Source organism: Tursiops truncatus, chromosome 9 (assembly GCF_011762595.2).
Source record: "Tursiops truncatus isolate mTurTru1 chromosome 9, mTurTru1.mat.Y, whole genome shotgun sequence".
Taxonomy (NCBI): Eukaryota; Metazoa; Chordata; class Mammalia; order Artiodactyla; family Delphinidae; genus Tursiops; species Tursiops truncatus.
Window position 1 is genome coordinate 14,223,742 of NC_047042.1, and position 20,386 is coordinate 14,244,127.

General features: G+C 42.2%; 1 protein-coding gene and 1 long non-coding RNA gene across 5 annotated transcripts in view; one reads left to right on the forward strand and one right to left on the reverse strand.

The window, feature by feature from the left end:
* VPS41 (VPS41 subunit of HOPS complex) overlaps window positions 1–20,146 on the forward strand; it is a 204,549-nt gene extending 184,403 nt beyond the window's left edge. For all 3 annotated transcript variants that reach the window (XM_019940651.3, XM_073809540.1, XM_019940652.3), the window contains 7 exons: window positions 7,634–7,688; window positions 8,382–8,522; window positions 9,766–9,902; window positions 16,558–16,657; window positions 16,764–16,808; window positions 18,762–18,841; window positions 19,398–20,146. In XM_019940651.3, the coding sequence (XP_019796210.1) occupies window positions 7,634–7,688; window positions 8,382–8,522; window positions 9,766–9,902; window positions 16,558–16,657; window positions 16,764–16,808; window positions 18,762–18,841; window positions 19,398–19,478 (639 nt within the window). In that variant the 3' untranslated portion in view covers window positions 19,479–20,146. The remainder of the gene's footprint in view (window positions 1–7,633; window positions 7,689–8,381; window positions 8,523–9,765; window positions 9,903–16,557; window positions 16,658–16,763; window positions 16,809–18,761; window positions 18,842–19,397) is intronic.
* LOC141279508 (uncharacterized) lies at window positions 408–17,505 on the reverse strand. Of its 2 annotated transcripts, none has more exons than XR_012333872.1 (3): window positions 16,910–17,505; window positions 14,131–14,195; window positions 408–2,657 (listed from the first exon to the last, which is right to left on the reverse strand). It is a non-coding gene; the product is annotated as an uncharacterized lncRNA (long non-coding RNA). The 2 variants fall into 2 exon arrangements; XR_012333873.1 differs by lacking the exon at window positions 408–2,657 and adding an exon at window positions 8,506–8,632.
* Window positions 20,147–20,386: the final 240 nt, after the last annotated feature.

Below are 20,386 nucleotides of genomic sequence, written 5' to 3' on the forward strand. Positions count from 1 at the left end.
TCTCTACTTCAGAAGAGTTTATAGATTGTTTAGTCCAAAAGACGTTGAGGTTGTATTTTGGTGTTTGTTTTTATTTTAAATGGGAAGTGTTTAAGGTTTCACGGCGTTCCGAGCATGTGGAGTCACTACTGTAGTTAATTCACTTCCAACAGAAGACAGCTCTGTCTTCCTCATTTCTGGTTGTCTGCCTTTACTGGGTAATCGCTGAGCGAAGGGGTGACATCTTCAAGAATCCAGGTCAAACTTATTTTGACTTGATTGAAATGCCTCAGTCAATAGCATTTGGCTGGAAAGTTTGTAGAGACTTTGCATCACATTAGAAGCCCTTTAGGAATGTAGTTACCAAAGACCAGAGTTCAGGATTTAAAATCACCACAACTCTTACATTCCAAAATGAATCATCAGTTTTTATGACACTGTTCATTCTAAAGGAGATACAGGGTGGGTAGGAATTTATAACATCTACAACAATTTGAAAAGACAGTAAACACAGGCTTTTTAAAAAAAATAGTATCCCTGGGCTTCCCTGGTGGCGCAGTGGTTGAGAGTCCGCCTGCCGATGCAGGGGACGCGGGTTCGTGCCCCGGTCCGGGAAGATCCCACATGCCGCGGAGCGGCTGGGCCCGTGAGCCATGGCCGCTGAGCCTGCGCGTCTGGAGCCTGTGCTCCGCAACGGGAGAGGCCACAACAGTGAGAGGCCCGTGTACTGCAAAAAAAAAAAAAAAAAATAGTATCCCGAAACAGTTTTTGTTGTACTTCATCGTGTGTGCTGTGCTTTCACGTTCCTTGTTTTTATTTAATCTCTACAAAAGTGCAGGTCAGTGGATAAAGTCATTTTATACATGACAAGCTGAGTCTTCAGAAGTTGAAAGAAACAACCCAAAGTCTAGAGCTACTAAGTCAAAAGGCCAAGACTTGGAACCTGGGTCTCAACTTCAGGTCCCGTATTCTTTCCTCCAGGATGAGAAAACATTTTTCAGGTTTAAACAGTTAATTAAAATTACAACAGTAACAAAGATATTCCTTAGTACTGCAATAATCATGAAAGACATCGGTTTTTAAACTGCTCTTTCTTCTGTAATTTCCAGGTATGGTCATCAGGCACTAGTTTTCGTTTGCAAACCTGATTTGCTTATGCCTAGAATAGTCAAAAGCGGAGTATCAGCTTTATTATTAATACCTCAATCTATGATTGCTCTCATATCTAATGGCATTCACAAGGTGGCAGTATTTATGAATTTGGAGGCATAAAGTGGGAGATGCAGTTTATAAATTTTCCTTAAAGAAATTTAAAAATAAGACTGGATAAAAGATGACAGGGTCTAAGGCTAGGTAGAAATCATCATACAGTCTATATAGTTGATAAGGTTTCTGTTCGTTAACCCCAAATTTCTAACTCTGTTACTTACCTTTACATTAAATCAGGAGAAGGAAAATTAAAATATTATTTTTGCATCATTTTTTACTCAATTTCTGTTATTATTGTCGTGTCACTTTTTTGTTTTCTATTCTCCTTTTCTGAGCTTGTGTGTGTGTGTGTCTCCTGTTGGCTTTAAAAATCTTTGTTTCCCTACTCTTTTCCTCTAGAGGGCGCTCTATGGCTCAGGAACATTCAAGAATCTAAAATAAGAAAACATGCTTTTATGCTTTACTTGTGTCAGTAATAGAAAAATTCTGTGTGCCAGAAATTTTTTTCTACACTTTACTCGAAAGTCCAGAGATTTCTAGAGTCTCTACTTTCTCATATATGAGAAAAGGGTTATTCAAAATACTGTTAGGAACTCGTCATAAAACATTTATAAATCTGTGAAGTTCAAATTGCAGAGACCCAGATTACCTCTGAGCTTGGTGTTACACATCTGCTTGCCTTCCAGACCACTCTTGACTCCAGATCAGCCTTCAGACATTTCTTCCCACATGAATGGTCATTTCTGACAGTCCAGCAGTGATGAAAATGGGCTACAGTCTACTCTAACAAGGTAGCCACTAGCCACATGTGAGTAATTGAAATACGGATAGCGAGGAATGGAAGTTTTAATTTAAATTTAAAGAGCCACCTATAGCAAGTGCCTCCTATCTGGGACAGCTCAGGTGAACCTTCAGGCCACAGACTGTCTTTGTGGTTTGAGACCCTCATGTTTTCAAGCATCCTCTTGTGTTCAAGAATAGGAGGGTGCCTCTGTTTGCAACTCCTGAGTGGTACCTTAAAGTGTCGCTGAATTTCCAGGTACCCAATTGACTTATGGATACCTTTTAGTAATACACCACTTTAAGCATCATACTCATCTTTATTCACATATCTTTCTCTAAACATTCTATAATACCTATCCAATTTTATTACTGTTACCGAACACGAGTTTCTGTGCCCGACACACAGTGAGGCCAAACCAAAACATCGGCGTTTGAGGCAGAGAAAGTTTTATTGCAGGGCCATGCAAAGAGACGGGTGGTCTGTGCCCCCCAAAAACCCGAACTCCCCAAAGGGTTTCTGCAAAGCATTTTGAAAGGCAAGGTGAGGGAGAGGCGGGGTTGGTTGCTGCAGACTTCTTGGTGTAGGAATCCTTTGTTCTTGCAGCTGTCCACGTAGGTCAGGTCAGGATGTTCCTGTAAACCTTCAGCAAGACAGATGTTACTCTGTGTTCTGCAACTTTTTCTCTCTATATGAATGGAAAAGTGTTACACCCTTAAAGGTCAGGGTCTTGGAAATGGGCTATCCTGTGTATTTTAAGGCTCTAGGCAACATTCTTAACTGGTAGCAAAGGCAATGGAATACAACGGTTAAAATACAAGAAACATCCAATATGGAGTCAGATTTGTTCTTCCCTGTTGCACTACCATTTGCCGTCTGTCTGTGAATGACACAGTCGCACCAGGCCATACACTGTTCGTCCATCTGTATCTTCAGCAGCTAGCGCAAATCAGTTGGTTTCTCAATAGTTTTTTCTTGGAATAGTCCCAGACCCTCTGACTTACAGTTTTGCTTTTCCCATTACTATTTAACTTCTCACGTGTGTATCCTGTCTTTGCTCTAGTATGATTCCAGAAGAGTTAAGAATTGGTAAGAAGGTTCCATCCTTTATGATGATGACTTATGGGTATGACCGTATAGAGATTCGTAAACCGTGTTTTCAATCTAAACGAGTAAGGATTTTCTAATTATGAGTTAGGATTTGCTTCATCTACAAAGTGATAAAAATACCAAAATAATAATGGTTTAAACAGAGGAGCAGTTTAGTTCTCTATCACGTGCAAGTCTTACTGGAGTGATCCTGGTGGTGGTAGCAGCCACGGGGTCAGAGACCCGGGCTCTTTTCTTGTTTCCCCCACCTTGTATGACCTTGACCTCATGATGTAAGATAGTATCATCCATGTTTCCAGCAGCAGTTTGGATGAAAGGATTAAAAATGAGAGCAGGGGTTCACACTCCCAGAAGCCGCCGTCCCATGTTTCTGGTTCATCTCCATGGTGGACACTAGTCACATAGCTCTCCTACCACTGGGGAGGCCTGAAGGTTTTGTTTTAATTCTGGGCAGTCACACACCCACCTAAAATCTTATTACCATAGAAGAAATGGGCAATGGATATTGGGGGAACATCTAGCCATCTCTACCATGTAATTTTTTAAAATTAATTTTTATTGGAGTATAGTTGCTTTACAATGTTGTGTTAGTTTCTGCTATACAGCAAAGTGAATCAGTTATACGTATACATATATCCCCTTTTTTTAGATTTCCTTCCCATTTAGGTCACCACAGAGTACTGAGTAGAGTTCCCTGTGCTATACAGTAGGTTCTCATTAGTTATCTATTTTATACATAGTAGTGTATATGTCAATCCCAATCTCCCAATTCACCCCACCCCACCCTTCTCCCCTTGGTATCCTTAAGTTTGTTCTCTACATCTGTGTCTCTATTTCTGCTTTGCAAGTAAGTTCATCTGTACCATTTTTCTAGATTCCATGTATAAGTGATATTGTACATTTGTTTTTCTCCTTCTGACTTACTTCACTCTGTATGACAGTCTCTAGGTCTATCCACATCTCTGCAAATGGCACTATTTTGTTCCTTTTCGTGGCTGAGTAATATTCCATTGTATATATGTACCACATCTTCTTTATCCTTTCCCCTGTTTGATGGACATTTAGGCTGCTTCCATGACCTGGCTATTGTAAATAGTGCTGCAATGAACACTGGGGTGCATGTATCTTTTTTGAATTATGGTTTTCTCCAGGTATATGCCCAGTAGTGGCATTGCTGTGTTGTATGGTAATTCTATTTTTAGTTTTTTAAGGAACCTGCATACTGTTCTCCATAGTGGCTGTATCCATTTACATTCCCACCAACAGCACAGGAGGGTTCCCTTTCCTCCACACCCTCTCCAGCATTTGTTTCTAGATTTTTTGGTGGTGGCTATTCTGGAGACTGGTGTGAGGTGATACTTCATTGTAGTTTTGATTTGCATTTCTCTAATAATAAGTGATGTTGAGCATCTTTTCTTGTGCATTTTGGCCAACTGTATGTCTTCTTTGGAGAAATGTCTATTTAGATTTTCCCATTTTTGGATGGGATTATTTGTTTTTTTGATATTGAGCTGCATGAGCTGTTTATATATTTTGGAGATTAATCCCTTGTCAGTTGCTTCATTTGGAAATATTTTCTCCCTTTCTAAGGGTTGTCTTTCCATCTTGTTTATGGTGCCCTTTGCTGTGCAAAAGCTTTTAAGTTTCATTAGGTCACATTTGTTTATTTTGTTTTAATTTCCATTACTCTAGGAGGTGGATCAAAAAAAGATCTTGCTGTGATTTATGTCAAAGAAGTGTTCTGCCTATATAGTGTCTGGCCTTACATTTAGGTCTCTAATCCATTTGGAGTTTATTTTTTTGTATGGTGTTAGGGAGTGTTCTAATTTCATTCTTTTACATGTAGCTGTCCAGTTTTCCCAGCACCACTTAATGAAGAGACTGTCTTTTCTCCATTGTATATTCTTGCCTCTTTTGTCATAGATTAGGTGACCATAGGTGCGTGGGTTTATCTCTGTACTTTCTACCCGGTTCCATTGACCTATATTTCTGTTTTGTCTGCCACGTAATTTTTAAAGGAATTGTGCAAGTAATCAAATTAGTGGTGTCTCCTCCTCACTGTGACCTTCAGGCCTGCTCATTTAAATGACTGTGTACTTTAGAACATATCTTAGTTTCATTCCAATTCTAAAGTAAGGTGTTATTAAAAAACTTTTTTTTATGTTTAGTTTGGGTTTTTTCCCCCTCCATTGATCTCTATGATCTGCTCTTCTTTCCCCTCCCTTTTAGTTGTTAATCTCCAACCAGAGACACATATTTAAAGATATATTTTGCGTAAATCTTTTAAATCAAAAATCACGATGTCAAATCTAGCTCCTGCTGTTATTTTCCAAGAACAGCCTTAGTTAGTTGTTTTTCACTGACGACTCTATGCAACCCAGTAATCTTCCTCTGAAACCTTTTCTGCCTGCTCATCTATTTAAAACATATTTCTTGCCCACTGACTGTGAGCCAGGCGGTGTGCAAAGCACACGGTTTAGAATGCACATGGTTCCAGCCGAGGGAAGTCAGATGAACAATTGGGGGCATTCAATGCACCTGTGATTAAGTGTGGTGAAGTGTGCAGGATGCAAGGAGGGTGAGTACCTGGGATCTGACCCCGTGTAAGGTCCAGTGAGTATTTGCTGAAGGACCTGCCAGGGGTGGAGCGGGGGCATGGAGGTGGTGTTCCAGGCCGAGGAACCACAGCAGGCAGATGAGCAGGGTCTGTGATGGAGCTGCTGGGAAAGGCAGGGCCAGATCGCAGATGCCTCATAAGCCACCGGAAACATTCTTGGCTTCCAGCTGGAGCAGAGCAACACAGTGCGCAGGTTACATGGGAGGCGTGTGAACTGAAGTTTCCTGCTGGACGCTCTCATCACACTGCACCCAGTTCAGGGGGCACCCCTTCTGTGAAGCTTTTCACAAGAGGCCACAACCAGAGCCCACGTCCCGTATCTGTGCACGTGGCCCTCTATTCACGTTCCCCCAATCGTGGGACTCTGTGCTACGTCTGTGTGACCCTCCCTGGACGTGCGCTCCCTTGGGTGGACTCATGCTGCTGCCTCTTCTCTTACATGGCAGCAGCAGCAGGGTTTTTATTACTGTCATCTGTGCGTCTGCATCCCTCCTGGCCCCCTAGTACCCAGCACAGAGTGCAGAGTGAACGTGTGCTAGTTCATTCAGGATTGAATTCTTTATGAATGCCCAGTGTGTCTTCTTTCTTACACTTAAGGAGATGTTGTCATCTGTGTAATCCCTCTTTTCTTTTTTTATTTTTAAAATTTATTTATTTATGGCTGCGTTGGGTCTTTGTTGCTGCGCGCGGGCTTCTCATCGCGGTGCCTTCTCATTGCACAGCACAGGCTCTAGGCACGCAGGCTTCAGTAGTTGTGGTTCGTGGGCTCAGTAGTTGTGGCGCACAGGCTTAGTTGCTCCGTGGCATGTGGGATCTTCCTGGGCCAGGGCTCGAACCCATGTCCCCTGCATTGGCAGATGGATTCTTAACCACTGTGCCACCAGGGAAGTCCCATCCCTCATTTCTTCATCTTTTTGACACTTCTTGATTGTCAGATGTGTTTTTTTTTAACTTTTTATATTGGAGTACAGTTGATAAACAATGTTGTGTTAGTTTCAGGTGTACAGCAAAGGGATTCAGTTATACATAAACATGTATCTATTCTTTTTCAAATTCTTTTGCCAATTAGGTTGTTACAGAATACTGAGGAGAGTTCCCTGTGCTATACAGTATGTCCTCGTTGGTTACCCATTTTAGATATAGGAGTGTGTACATGTCAATCCCAAACTCCCTAAATATCCTTCCCCGTCTCAGTTCATCCTTGTTTCTGCAAATGGTATTATTTCATTCTTTTTTATGGCCGCGTAATATTCCTTTGTGTATATGTACCACATCTTCTTTATCCATTCATCTGTCAGTGGATATTTAGGTTGCTTTCATGCCTTGGCTATTGTAAGTAGTGCTGCTGTGAACATTGGGGGGCACCTATTTTTCCAATTTTCCTCTCACTTTTGACAGATCCTTGAGCAGAGTTCTCTTAGATCTTGTGAGCCGGCAATAGAAATACTCCCAGTGTTTAATTCTTTATGCAGCAGATGTGTGCTGAGCTATGGTGTGCTCCATACTGGGAACTTGCATCCATGAACAGTAGTGCCTTCCTGGAGGGCACAATTCAGTGAAGGGAAACAGGGCTTAGACCAGTGCCTGTGAATCAGGTGGGGGGCAGTGCCATGAAGAAACCTGAAGTAGCATAAAGAGAGAAAGCTTGGTGGGAAAGAGCCTTTCTTAGCATCTTGCTTTCTGCTTTTGCTCTGGAATGTTCTGCCTCAAACATGTTATCAGTTAAATTGTGTAGGGTCCAGTACCTCTCTGAGAGGTAAAGCAGGACAGCCACAAGCAAAACTTAAGAGGTTTGTGTTTTGTTTCTGCTTTGTTTTGTTTTTAAAGGGAGGCAATGAAAAAAATTCTTTCAAACTTGTATGTTTAAGTGACTCCATAGATATTTGTTCTTGGCTGGTAAAACCCATAATAACCTTTTTCCCCTGCTTTATTTGAAGGCTCTTGAGATCTGTCAACAGAGAAACTTTGTAGAAGAGACAGTTTATCTTCTGAGTAAGTAGCTTTTATTCATTTTGGTCCCCATAAACTAAGGAATGGGGTGACAACGTGATGTAAAGTGTGTAAGAATGGACATAGGTTTTAGACCAAAGTAACACAGAGGTTAGAGCCTGATTCGTATAAGAAATTGAATATTTAGTAGAGGAGACTTCACAGCTCAATAGAGAAGGTAGCATCATTTAATAAATGCTACTGAGATAACAATTAGAATTGTGTAATAAGTGACCAAAACTGTATCAGTTCACACCTTACAATATAAATCACAATAAATTGTAGATGGGTTGAGAAGTTTTTGGGTTTTTTTTCCAATTATCTTAAGAAGGAAGTCAGAATCTGACAGACCTTGATTCAGATTCCAGATCTGCCATTTAGTAGCTGTATGACCTTGGCAAGGCACTAACATTTCTATGTCCTCTTTTATAAAACAAAAATATTTAGTAGAACATACCTCATAAGATTATAGTGATGATTACATGAAATAATTCACGTGAAGCGCTTAAATGAGTACTCAGGACAAAGTAAACACCCAGTGAGTAGGAAATACTGATTTTACTGAGTTACAGATGTCACATAAGGAAATATGTTTTTTGTCATAGCTATCAAACTATGTAAACAAATGAAGAGATATGTGATTTCCCTTAAAATGTTTTATTACATTATCCTAAGTGTTTTCTCACATTTTGCTAGGCCGAATGGGTAACAGCCGAAGTGCCCTTAAGATGATCATGGAGGAATTACATGACGTTGATAAAGCGATTGACTTTGCCAAGGAACAGGATGACGGGGAACTCTGGGAAGATCTGATTTTATATTCCATCGACAAACCACGTAAGCAGAAAAGCCATCTGCAATCACAACCTCTTTCTCTCCGTTTAGCCAGCTGTGTCTAGAGTAGGAATCATCTCAAGATGCACTGAGTTACAAATATGGTGAAGTATCTATAATAAAAATAGGCCAGGTACATAGTAATGATTTCCAGTACTCTTCCTGTGCAGGGAAGCCTGGAGCCTCATCACTTCATATTAGCTGAACTTGATAAAGAACACTTGGTTGAAGCATATTTCTACCTGCTGCACCCAAATGGAATAGAAGATTTTGGTTTTGTTTGTACACAGAGGGCATTTATTTTGAAAGTGTATAGTCTAGCTCTTATCGAGTCTCTTCATGGAAACCCATAACCATTACTGGACATTGACCATAGCTACTGTAGCGTTGAGCCTCTCTTTCCTGCCCTGTTTTATCAGTGCAGCACCAGGAGTCTATATCTGCTGCCTCTCCTTGACCATCTGCCTTGGGTCTCCCATTTCGGAAGGAAACAAAGGCAGTCACCTAACAGTAACGCAAGTCCTCTTTTAAAGATATAGATATGATTCAGAAACTAGCAGTCGTGGTTTAAAATCTTTCCCCTTCCCTTTTTTTTATTTTTTGGTCGGAAGGCTTACCTGTTTCAAGATATTCAAGGTCTAGAAACCGCTGTTACGATTGTTTTTTAATAAGAGATTCAAGAGGAGGGTGTTATTCAAGTCCATTTCAGATTAAGGTAGCTACATGCACAGATAGCTTGAAGAATCTAGTTTAGCATCATAGAGTGGTGGGCTAAGGATCTTAAAGGAGGCAAAGTTGGGGTAACGAAACACACTGTGAACCTGGGCCTGCCCTGGGTTTGAACTTGGGTTCAAAAATCGCTAGCTTTGTGACCCTGGATGAATTCATTAATCACCCCATTTTCCTTTTCTGGAAAATGGGAACAAATAGCATTCCTACCTTGGCAGAACAGGAGAAAAGTATATGACAGCTGAGCCATAGTAAATTCTCAAATACTAGTTGCCCGCCTTTGACATTACAAACTGTGTTCTGAAGTAATCATTTGTTCTCCATCTCATTTTTTTTTTAATCCCTTCTCATTTAGCTTCTCCTTCGAGGAAGGTAAAGGAAGATTAGTTCCTAGGAGGATTTAACAATTCAAATGCTTTTTAACACTTAAAGGAAATAACTTTTGCTCTGAGTTACTTTCGACCTAAAATTGCATTAGCTACACTGCTTATATGTTGTTTTGCACGGTGTCTTGTAGCCTTTATCACCGGCTTGTTAAACAACATCGGCACGCATGTTGACCCAATTCTACTGATTCACCGTATTAAGGAAGGAATGGAGATTCCTAATTTGAGAGACTCCTTGGTTAAAATTCTGCAAGACTACAATCTGCAAGTAAGTATCTTTTCTTGGACAAAGGAGCATGCTGAGTGAGTTGACTGACTACTGGATAAACATTTCTAGGGCTTATTTTGGACATCCATTCGATTTGATAGTCACATTTTACTTAGGCCCAGATATTTGGAATACCATTCAAACAGAGAAATTAGAGATACCGCCCTTGGAGGAAGCCATCGGTATTTCTTAACTATCCCCAGATTTACTCTTCTTGATAAGCAGGCATTCTTACATTTATGGGATAAATATAGCATGGCATTGGGGAAGGTGCAGGAGGAGTTACAGTGGCTATTAGATCAGACCACCCAAACCACTTTTAAGTAGAATGAGCATTGTGTCCATTTGGAGAAATGAAAAAAAATTTTTTTTCAAATAGTTTGATCATTTCCTTGAAGCCACTCCGTAACCTCTTGCCTGAAAGATGTTAAAGTAACAGAATTTTATTTTACCTTTTGTCTGTTTTCTAGAGTATTACAAGCTTACTATCTGCAGTAGTTCAGAATTTGTGATCAGAGCCATAGAACTTATTATCTTCCTATAAATAATTAATATGCTAATCACAGAGCATCCCGATCTTCCTTAAAAAGCCGCTAACAGTGACTGTATTTCGGAATGCTGGTAGCTTCCCGAGAACTTGAAACTATGTAAAGCGCGTTTCTTGAAAAATTCAGACTGTTCTTTCTCTAGCTCGTTTGAAAATGAGTTTTTGGTAGAATGTGGATGAAATGGCTTTCCTGGAAACATTGAGATTTTGCAGGTAGAGCCGAGAGTCAAGGTCGTGGGGACAGAAGTAGTCTCCAGGGTAGGAGAGGAGGAGCATGTGATGACGACCTGTGGGCTTGTCATCACTGTGAAGGGTGCAGAGCGGGGGGGCCGTGTGCTGAACTCGGGGTGGTGGCCTCAAGGAAGAGACTTGGGTGAAAAGGAAAATGAGGATCAATGGCATCAAAAAGAGAAGTCCGAGCTGTAAACGAATGAGAGAGCTGGAGGGCCAGGATCTTGTGGCCAGGGAGGAGGATACTGTTACGTGAAAATCTCCAAAGGAGTCGTTGTGAAGATGTTCAGAAAGTGCGGTGAAGGGAGAGGTCCGGTGGAATTAGTCAAGAAACCATGAGGGCGGGAGTCGTCCAGGGTCCGGCTTCCTCCTTGAACTGGGAGGTTAACCCTGCAGCCCACAGGTGACTGTGGTCTTACTGGGTAACACAGCTTTAAAGAAGAGGTCTTCCTGAGGGTGGAAAGTGACAAAACAGGGAGCCTTGGCCTAGGAGGTTTTTGGGAAATTGGGGGTCATGGGAAAGAAATGGGTATTTGTTTTTGGCAAGTAGGTTGACGATCTGTTCTACAAAACTCTTCCAGATGAACAGGTATTTATCTACGGTGGAATTCGGAGGCTTGCAGGTAAGGTGAGCCAGGGAAAGGTTACTGCAGGAAGGATGAGGAAGGCCAGGAAGGAAGGAGAAATGTAGGAATGGGTTAATGGATAGGAGAGGTGACATGAAGAGCTGTGCCTTGTGCAGCACCCGAAGGATACAGAAGAGCCACCCAGGCAGGAAATGATACACTTCATTCTGAAGCGTGCATTGGCTTTGGGGAAAGCAGTTCCGGTGTCAGACCTCGTAAAGCTCGGGGCATGAGTGAGCTCGATAATGATGTGTATCTCCTCAGTACTCGCCACCCCTGGGTCTGCCTGGATATGCTCCAAGTTGCAGATTCCAGTTTGTTGGGAAGTCATTTAAGTGTCTCTGAACAAGTCTACCCCCAGGAAGGTGACAACATAATTCCCCCTCCTGTCCTTCAGCTCTACTGGGTGAAGCCTAGCCTCTAGGTTGAAAAATCTGCCTACAAAAACACCTAATAGATCCCTCTTCCTAGGTTCTTTCTGGAGAACCAAGCTCAGGGGCACCACGGGGTCTCACTGCTCATTAATGTTTTATCAATGTATTTGCATAGTTCTGAGTCAGCTGGGAATAAAAATAAAATTATTATTAGGTGCAAAGTGAATTCTGTATAAAAAATTAGCCACTAAACAGCTGCTAAATCAATATTTTATCCTCTTAACTTTTAAATGTAATGAGAGCTTTTCCTTAAGATATGTAAGAGTGCAGTGGGTGGTGTGTTAAGGAGGCTGGGAGTTACTTTGCCAGTGAGTCTGAGGAGTGGTGGCAGCCTGTGAATCCCCGACGGGGCCGGGGTGGGGTTGGGAGTCTCCTCTGGCCCTCAGACATCTTGCTGGAGGATGCAGAGAGAAAATGCTCTCCTGGGGCAGGTTGTTCAAAGAATCCCAGGAGGTACTTCCTACTTATCCATGAATGAAGAATTTTGAATTATTTTCTATGAAAAAGGTGACCTTTTTTATTAATAGAAATTTATTTTCTTTCTCTAGAAATCACTGTAAAAATAAGTCTATTTATAGAGCATTTTGAAGCTTCCAGAAAGGTTTCACATTCATTTTTTTTGTTTTTTCTTCTGTGTAGTGTCTTCGTTTGTTTCATAAAACTATAGTCGAGTTTCACATGTTTTAATGGGATAAATTCCCAAGATTTTGCAGGTCCATGAATTTGCAAGGATCTGGATCCTGCTGTGCATGAGAGCAGGGCAGTGAGGGGGAATGACCATGGGGGACGTTAAGAACCATTCAGTAAACGAAGGAATCCAATTGTTAGGGAAAGGTTATCACAGGGCTTCTCAGCACCTTTTTTTTGCTGATTTGCATTCGCAATCCAAGGGTCAGATTTACAATCAAGTAGACAGCATTTTAAAACTTATTTGGCCACTGAAAGTGCTTTGGGAGATGACTCCTTAGTGAATTGCTAACTGGAAAGAGAAGGTACAGAGAAAGTTGGGGGAAAAAAATTTCTTCTGGTTCTAATTTCATGTTTTCTAAAATGCAACAACTTTTCTCAGTTGAAGTTGAGCATGAGGCGTGTTAGATGTCTATGACATCATTAAAGTGAAGGAAAAACCAACCACATAATCAGTGTTTCAACTGTTTAACTTATTTTCATATTTTTATACCTTGTTACATTGTTAGTACAATGCTTCAACAAAATTTAAAAGCTTCAGTGAAGTAAGAAGGATAAAAGTACCCCTTATCATACTTCATAGACCTAAAATGTTTCTAGGTCTGATTTCAAGGACAAAGGGCACTTGTTTTGATATAAATTATTTATGAAACAATAGGATATAAATGGTATTTCTATTTTTACATTAAACTGACCACAATTTCCAAATTATTTTTATGCTGTTTCATATTTGTAAGACATTTTATTTATAAATTTAGCATTTATTTATTGTATTTATTTAGCATTTATATCCACTTCTATTGCTTTTTTTTCTTCCTCTTAAGAGTTCCAGCATCTTTGTTCTTAAACACTTCTCTTTTGACAGTCTTATTTGACAGTCATTTTCAGTAATGATCCTTAAGGAACTGTCATCTCCATTTTACATGTAAGAAGACTCAGTCTCAAAAAGTTTTGACTCGCCAGCCTGGGAAGGTGAGGAACTGGGTTTGAACTCAGATACTCTAACTAAATGTGTTTTTCTCACTAGTTGTCCCACTGGTCTCTGGAGGTGAATTCACTGTGCTGGCAGGTTACAACACAGGAATATATAGGATTGTCCTGGAAGATGAACAGGCAACCTGTTGTCTTTAAAGAGCTGTGGACATGGTATTTGCAGATGTGGACTCTAGTCCCCGCTTTGCCATTAACAAGCCTGTTGACCTTTGGGGAGGGTACATAAGCTCTCTGGGTGTCCATTTCCCCCTTAGATTAAATCAGTATTTGTTACTGGCTGCACACTAGAACTATCTGAATGCTTTTCTTAAATTACCAAGTTTCAGGTACCACCCCAGATCTGCTGGAGAGGATTAGGGACTAGGTCCTTAGACCACCTTGGTGTTTCTTATACACTCAGCCTGGCACTGGGCTATGCATCGACATTTAGCAGCTTCTAGACTAGATGGTCTCTGAAGTATTTCTCTCTCTCAAATTCTCAGTACGGTCCTTTCGTAAGCAAGCCTTTATATAGCGAATGCAGCTGCGTAGTCTTAACGATATTCCTATGGAACTCATCCGTGATACTTATTTTGGAATCTGTAATAAAGTAGCTTAGATTTTTCAGCATAAGCTTTTTAAGTTATAGGTTTGATTGTTTATAAACACATTTATTTAAATTTTTGCATGCCTACTGTGTTTGTTAGATCCTGTGCTGCGTAGGTACTTACAGGGCTTCCATGTGTTGTCTCAGGGACCAGGAGATGAGTAGAATGCAGCTCGAGCAGCTCATGATCTGAAGGAGAAGCAAAAAGCTTTAACACTTACGTTTCGTTAAACTTCACACATGTACGTGAACACACACACAGGTAAACTGACTCCAGACATCTCTGGGTCTATCAAAGTTCTTTTCCCATATTTACATTTGCTACAAGCTCCATGTGCCTTTATCATTGTCCCATAGGTCTTTACTTTGAAATCTAGACACAAATGAATTAAGAGGAAATAGTGACTTCTTTCCTATCTGCCTTTTTGGGGGGCCCACATGGGTTTCTTTTTGACCCCCAGTGCATAAGCCCTTAATTTCTTCTAAGAAAGAGTTTTTAAATTTATATATCCCCAAAATAAACATTTAAGATAAAATCTATTTTTTTTCCTTTAAAATTATTTCAGTTTGGCTTCATCACAGCTTTTAGGTGACATGGGTAGCCTATGCCAACCAACTATAGCTTCTTTAGTCAATTCGGTACATGCCTACTTTGTGCTATTGTAAATTTCAGTGCGACTGCATTTATAATTCTGTTTTGAACTCCAGCATGAGGCCTTAGAGTCTTCGTCTTCGTCTTTTCCTTCTTATTTCTCTGCAATTCATCACCTTTGATGATAATCCCAACAAAAAGCAAAGCTTTTTCAAGTAGAATTTAAATCCCATTGCACTGTGGCCTAAATGATGGATCAGAAATGAGGTACAATGGTTTCTAGGTCTAGCTCCGGTATCTTACTGGGGGCTTGTAAAACCAGGTAACTATCTCACGTGCAATGCCGATGATAAGCGCTACAGTATGAACAAGGCAATGTCAGCAAAAAGTTCAACATTTCAAAGAATCTTTTAAAATAGAAATCTCAGGAGCTTCGCAGTCTTGTATGGCATTTTTCCCACGGCAGCTGTTTTTAATGAACCATAATAACTTGGCTGAGGTACGGTCCTTTTATTGCTTTGTAAGATGTGAGTCTGGTGCTTCACTTTTGCTTGGAATTATCATCAATGATGATGAGAAATAAGGAAAAACAGGGAGAGTCTTGTGTTAGTTTTCAACAGCTATCTCATAAACATGTTCTTATTTAATCTTATAATAGAACAAGGTATGCTTGTAATGATTACAGAAGCTACAGCCGATTGCCATGAAAACCATGCAAAAGAAAAGGTCATATTAAACACAGAATTTAGAAAAACTGAGAACTACGGAGGGAAACAATGTAACGTTAAGGAAACTAGAGTGGCTGAGAAGGATAGAGGAAGAAGTTAGTAACATACAAAGCTCTACTTGTGTATTTTCCCTTCTCCTGGCTATGTGCCTCTGAATACTAGAGTTTTTCCTAGAAAATACTTTGTGGGTGGACAGATGGTGCCTATTTAGAAAAATGTAATCCTGGTGAAGAAATGGTTCCTTCTTAGTTGTTGCCGGTGTTTTTTCTTCCCTGTTTTCTTTTTTAAGTTTGCAGACACCGTGGCTTCCGTCAAGACTGCCAGGCCCACCATTCATGCCATGGGCCTTAAAGACCCACTCAGGGTCACAGCCAGCTCTTTTTGAAGCATTTTGCTGTGATTGTGACATTAAAGTTTTTATTTTGGTATTAGAGGCTGGGCAGCTAGATACATTTGCTTATAAATTTTCTTAAAGTTTACCAACATTAATATTTGTTATTTTTCTCTTCTTCCTGTATGCTTTCGTGACGTCTGTTACAGTTTTAATGTCTTTTTAAAATGAATCTGAAAATTCCAATTTCTAGCAGCATTTTAAAGAATAACACTTAATAGGCAGTGTCTCAATTAATGTAGAAACAGTAAAATCATGTCGTTTCCTGCTCATCAGCTTTAGAAATGGTGGGTATAGAACTCTGGACATCTGTTTTCTTGGCTCATGTCATTAGGCGAGAAACCGTCTGGGTGCATTCACCCAATACCTGTGCTCCTCGGGATTTGAGAGGAGGACGTGTTATCGTAGCCGACTGGGGATGGAGGACCCCAGCTGACCGCTTCCAGTTCTCTTCCCTGGTGGCATGAATTGAAAGCATGTGAAAGCAGAACGTCCACATAGGTTTTAGAGTTGAGAGTGACTTTGGGGGGAAGAAAGTCAGGATGCAGCTCTGCCTTTGCCGTGACCCGGAGCTGGGCGGCAGGGAGGCGGCGATGTCTTCATTGTGTGAATCTCCATGGCCCTTCCACAGAGCCGCACAGAGCCCCGGGCACTAAGACCCACGGGGCCGGAAGAGGAAGATGTGGGCATAGAAGCTCACATTAGCGCCAGAGGAATTGGTTTGAAGGGGAAAGGGGTCACCTCTGCCTGCTGTGCCGCTGCATGGGAGCAGTAGCTGGCTTCTCCCCCACATTTCAGTCTTTTTAAGATGTGGCTTTTCTTTCACCATGTGTGCATTAGATTCTGCTTCGCGAAGGCTGCAAGAAGATTCTCGTAGCTGACTCCTTGTCCTTACTGAAGAAGATGCACCGAACTCAAATGAAAGGCATTCTGGTTGACGGTGGGTAAAACTGAAAGAATCCTGTTGGAACTGCCTGCCTTGCTATCAGAAGGGACAGAGCAAAGAGAAACATTGTATAATCCCAAGTGTATGTGCTTCCTTGCAGAGGAGAACATCTGTGAGTCCTGTCTTTCCCCTATTCTTCCATCAGGTAAGATGGTTGGGAGGGAAAAAAAATTCCCAAATACGTGTTCATGATGAGTGGAGTTAAAATTCTGAAGTTAGCGGATTACAACTTATAAAATTATATACCTTTTGGGATAAGCCAGTTTAGAGAAGAATTGCAGCCCATGTTGCTACTCAGTTGCATGCTGGTACTGCCGCCGTTCCTTAGAGCTGAGGCTCCCAAGCTCTCGAGTGAGTCGGCATCGGCCAGCAGGCTTGCGAAAACTCAGATTGCTGGTCCCATCCCCAGAGGTGCTGATTCGGTAGTGCAGGGTGGGGCCTGAGAATCTGCATTTCTAACAAGTTTCCAGGTGATGTGGATGTGACTGGTTCAGGGGCCAGTCTTTGAGAACCACTGCCCTAGTATAGAAGGGAAGAAAATTAAGATTTACCATCAACTTGTTAGATTCCTAGCTGGCAGAACCGTGTGTGTGCCTGGGAAAAAATTTATAGGTAGCTTTCCCTTTCCTTTAGGCTATGTGGATCTAGGCACCCAGGGTATCTCACATTTCAATGGAAACAAATACCTTCTAATGGGAACTGTGACTCCTTAAAAGACATGTACATTTGTTTATCGTTCTTGGTAGCTATATATCTCTTCATATCATTAAAGCATTTTATGTAAGGATCACAGGACAGGAGAAGAGGAATTTCCATAATTTGAAAGTAGAAATTAAAGCATAGCTGTTGAGATGCTAAAAAATGCTTCTTGTGAGGGCTTCCCTGGGGGCGCAGTGGTTGAGAGTCCGCCTGCCAATGCAGGGGACATGGTTCGTGCCCCGGTCTGGGAAGATCCCACATGCCGTGGAGCGGCTGGGCCCGTGAGCCATGGCCGCTGAGCCTGCGCGTCCAGAGCCTGTGCTCTGCAATGGGAGAGGCCACGACAGTGAGAGGCCCACGTACCGCAAAAAAAAAAAAAAAAAAAAAAAAAAATGCTCCTTGTGTATAAATTCAGCATAGAGAAGTACTAAAAGACCTAGTTTGTGTGCCATTTACTTAGCTTTAAGGGGTTATTTAGCACGGCAGGAGCACAAGAAGTTCCCCGTAGGGTGTTTTTTACAGGTTTGGATTTTAAGTGCTTGTGTTAAAAACTGCAGTGGGCATAGGAAAAGCAGTGAGCTTTCATAGGGTTTTTTTTTTTTTTTTTTTTTGCGGTATGTGGGCCTCTCACTGCTGCGGCCTCTCCCGCTGTGGAGCACAGGCTCCGGACGTGCAAGCCCAGCGGCCACGGCTCACAGACCCAGCCGCTCCGCAGAATGTGGGATCCTTCCGAACCGGGGCACGAACCCGTGTCCCCCGCATCGGCAGGCGGACTCTCAACCACTGCGCCACCAGGGAAGCCCTTTCATAGGGTTTTAACAGAAAGCGAACACGTGCACCTGCACTGTATAGTTAGATTCAACTCCTAATTTAATCTGTTAAGGATTCAGTCTTACCGGAACCAAGCTGGCCACAGAGCACGCGCAGACGAGGTGTGGTGCCCCAGCAGAAGTACAGCACAGGGCGAGGTCACAGCCTAGGATGTCAGCCCAGCTGCGCCCTGAAGTTAGTGAACGGCCTTGGCAAAGGCAGTAGGTGAACCGACAGAAAGCATTCTTACAAAGCCACTGAATCCACTTTCGTAGTGTCATGATTGTGTGTACGGGGCTGGAGGAGGGAGAGCTTTGCACACACACATCCTGATGCTGGTTCTCACAACACATGCTGTTGCCTTGCCATGAAATCGTCCCCAGTATGTAGCTGTAGTAACTGACTTGGAGGCCGAGCAGGTGACCTGGGACCCCCATAGCAACAGGACTGTCATCCCTGCCCTGCGTTCAGCCCTGCTGCTCTGCAGGGATGCCTTCATCAGTCAGCATCCCCCCAAGGCAGCTTACTGCTGGAAAGGGAAACTTCTACTACTGCACTGAGCTCTTCTCTTTCCTGCCCTCTCCCCCAGACGCAGCTAAGCCCTTCAGCATGGTGGTCTTCCACTGCCGCCATATGTTCCACAAGGAGTGCCTGCCTATGACCAGCATGGTAAGTTGGCTGCTTGGCCACCAGCAACTCGAGAGAAATCGGTGCAGCCAGAGGGATGTGCTTAAAATGATAACCCCTGTCCACGTCTCAGTTATAATATAGTTTACATCACGTCAGAAAAAGCAATGTACCTACTTCTCAAATGTAAAAATGCTTAGTATATGATACTAAACATTATAAAAGCATATTCATGTGAGTAAATTTGTTGAGATAAAATTGATGACAGTTGAGCTTTAGAAATGAGCTACAGTGAGAACCATTTTCAATTTTCTATAACTTTCTCACCCTGATTTCTGTATCATGACACTGCTATTTTTTCAGTGTCAAGTCGGTTCCCCCAGGTCCCCTTGGGTCACGTGAGACTTGTCTTGCTGTGGGGGTGTCTTTTGAGTCCAAGAATAACAGCTGGTCTAGACAGGACCCTGTGTGAGCCAGCAGTAACCTCCAGAAAGAGGAGCAGTGTTTCATCACCTGATCCCCATTCCCCCACCAGTGCTCCCATAATATTTCTGAATATGAGCAGAAAGGGTTGATCTTTTAAAATCTGCATTTTTAGAACTCTCCTGTGCAGTTCTGTAACATCTGCAGTGCAAAGCACCGGGGACCAGGAAGTGCTATTCTGGAGATGAAAAAATAGCCCAGCTGTTTGCCAGCCTCTGCCTCGCCTCGCCGCTCTCTGAAGACCATTTCTGCAGCAACAGAAGCTTTCGTTGACACCAGCGCCGTTAAGAGATTTGTACAGGTTTATGTCATGCTTAAGAAAAGCTTCTTCATCTTCTCCCATTTACTAGATGTTTCTCTTTGCAGTTGATAAAGTTAGGGTTTTCCCTGTCCATGCCTTGATGGGGGTTCACAGTCAGTATTTCATCATTTATTTGTTTGACTCATTATTTAGGAACGGAAACCTAAGTCTTGGAGTTGGAAGTGACTTTTTTTCGGTGCTAGTAAAACCGTCCGGCCGTCACGTGGACTGCTGAGAGTGGGCCCTGGCTGGCCGAGTGCATCTCACTGTGGCCATCCCGCAGCTCCTGGGACCTTGTTTCCATATGCTCTGCCAGCAACAACTCTCAAATTCTGGGTTTGGCTTTTTTTTTTAATATGTCATCAGCTGTTATCTTCTTAACAGGCACTGAATGATACATGGTGCCTGTTGTCACTGACTCAGTGATGTCTGGGAATAACGAGCCGTCTGACGCTATGCAGTTTTATGTTGACGAACGACACGTTCTCTTTGTCTCGATGCCCAGCAGTGTCTGGCCCTGGCAGGCATTCCGTGTTTGTTGATTGAATAAACATTAGCTCTTCCCACTGTGAAAGACTCACTTTTCCTGGGTTGCACAACTTTAATCAAGCATTCTGACACCCTCTAAGGAATGCAAGAGAGTTTCAGCACCTAGAGTGTGAGGGAGCGTGGGTAGGTTTTCCTAGCAGGGAGGAAACGAGTAACACTGTAGAATCTGAGAGGATGCTCAGGGGAAAGGGGACTGTGTGATGGCAGAGGGTGGACACAACGCCATTTCCTGGAGCATTCTCTGGAGCCTCCTC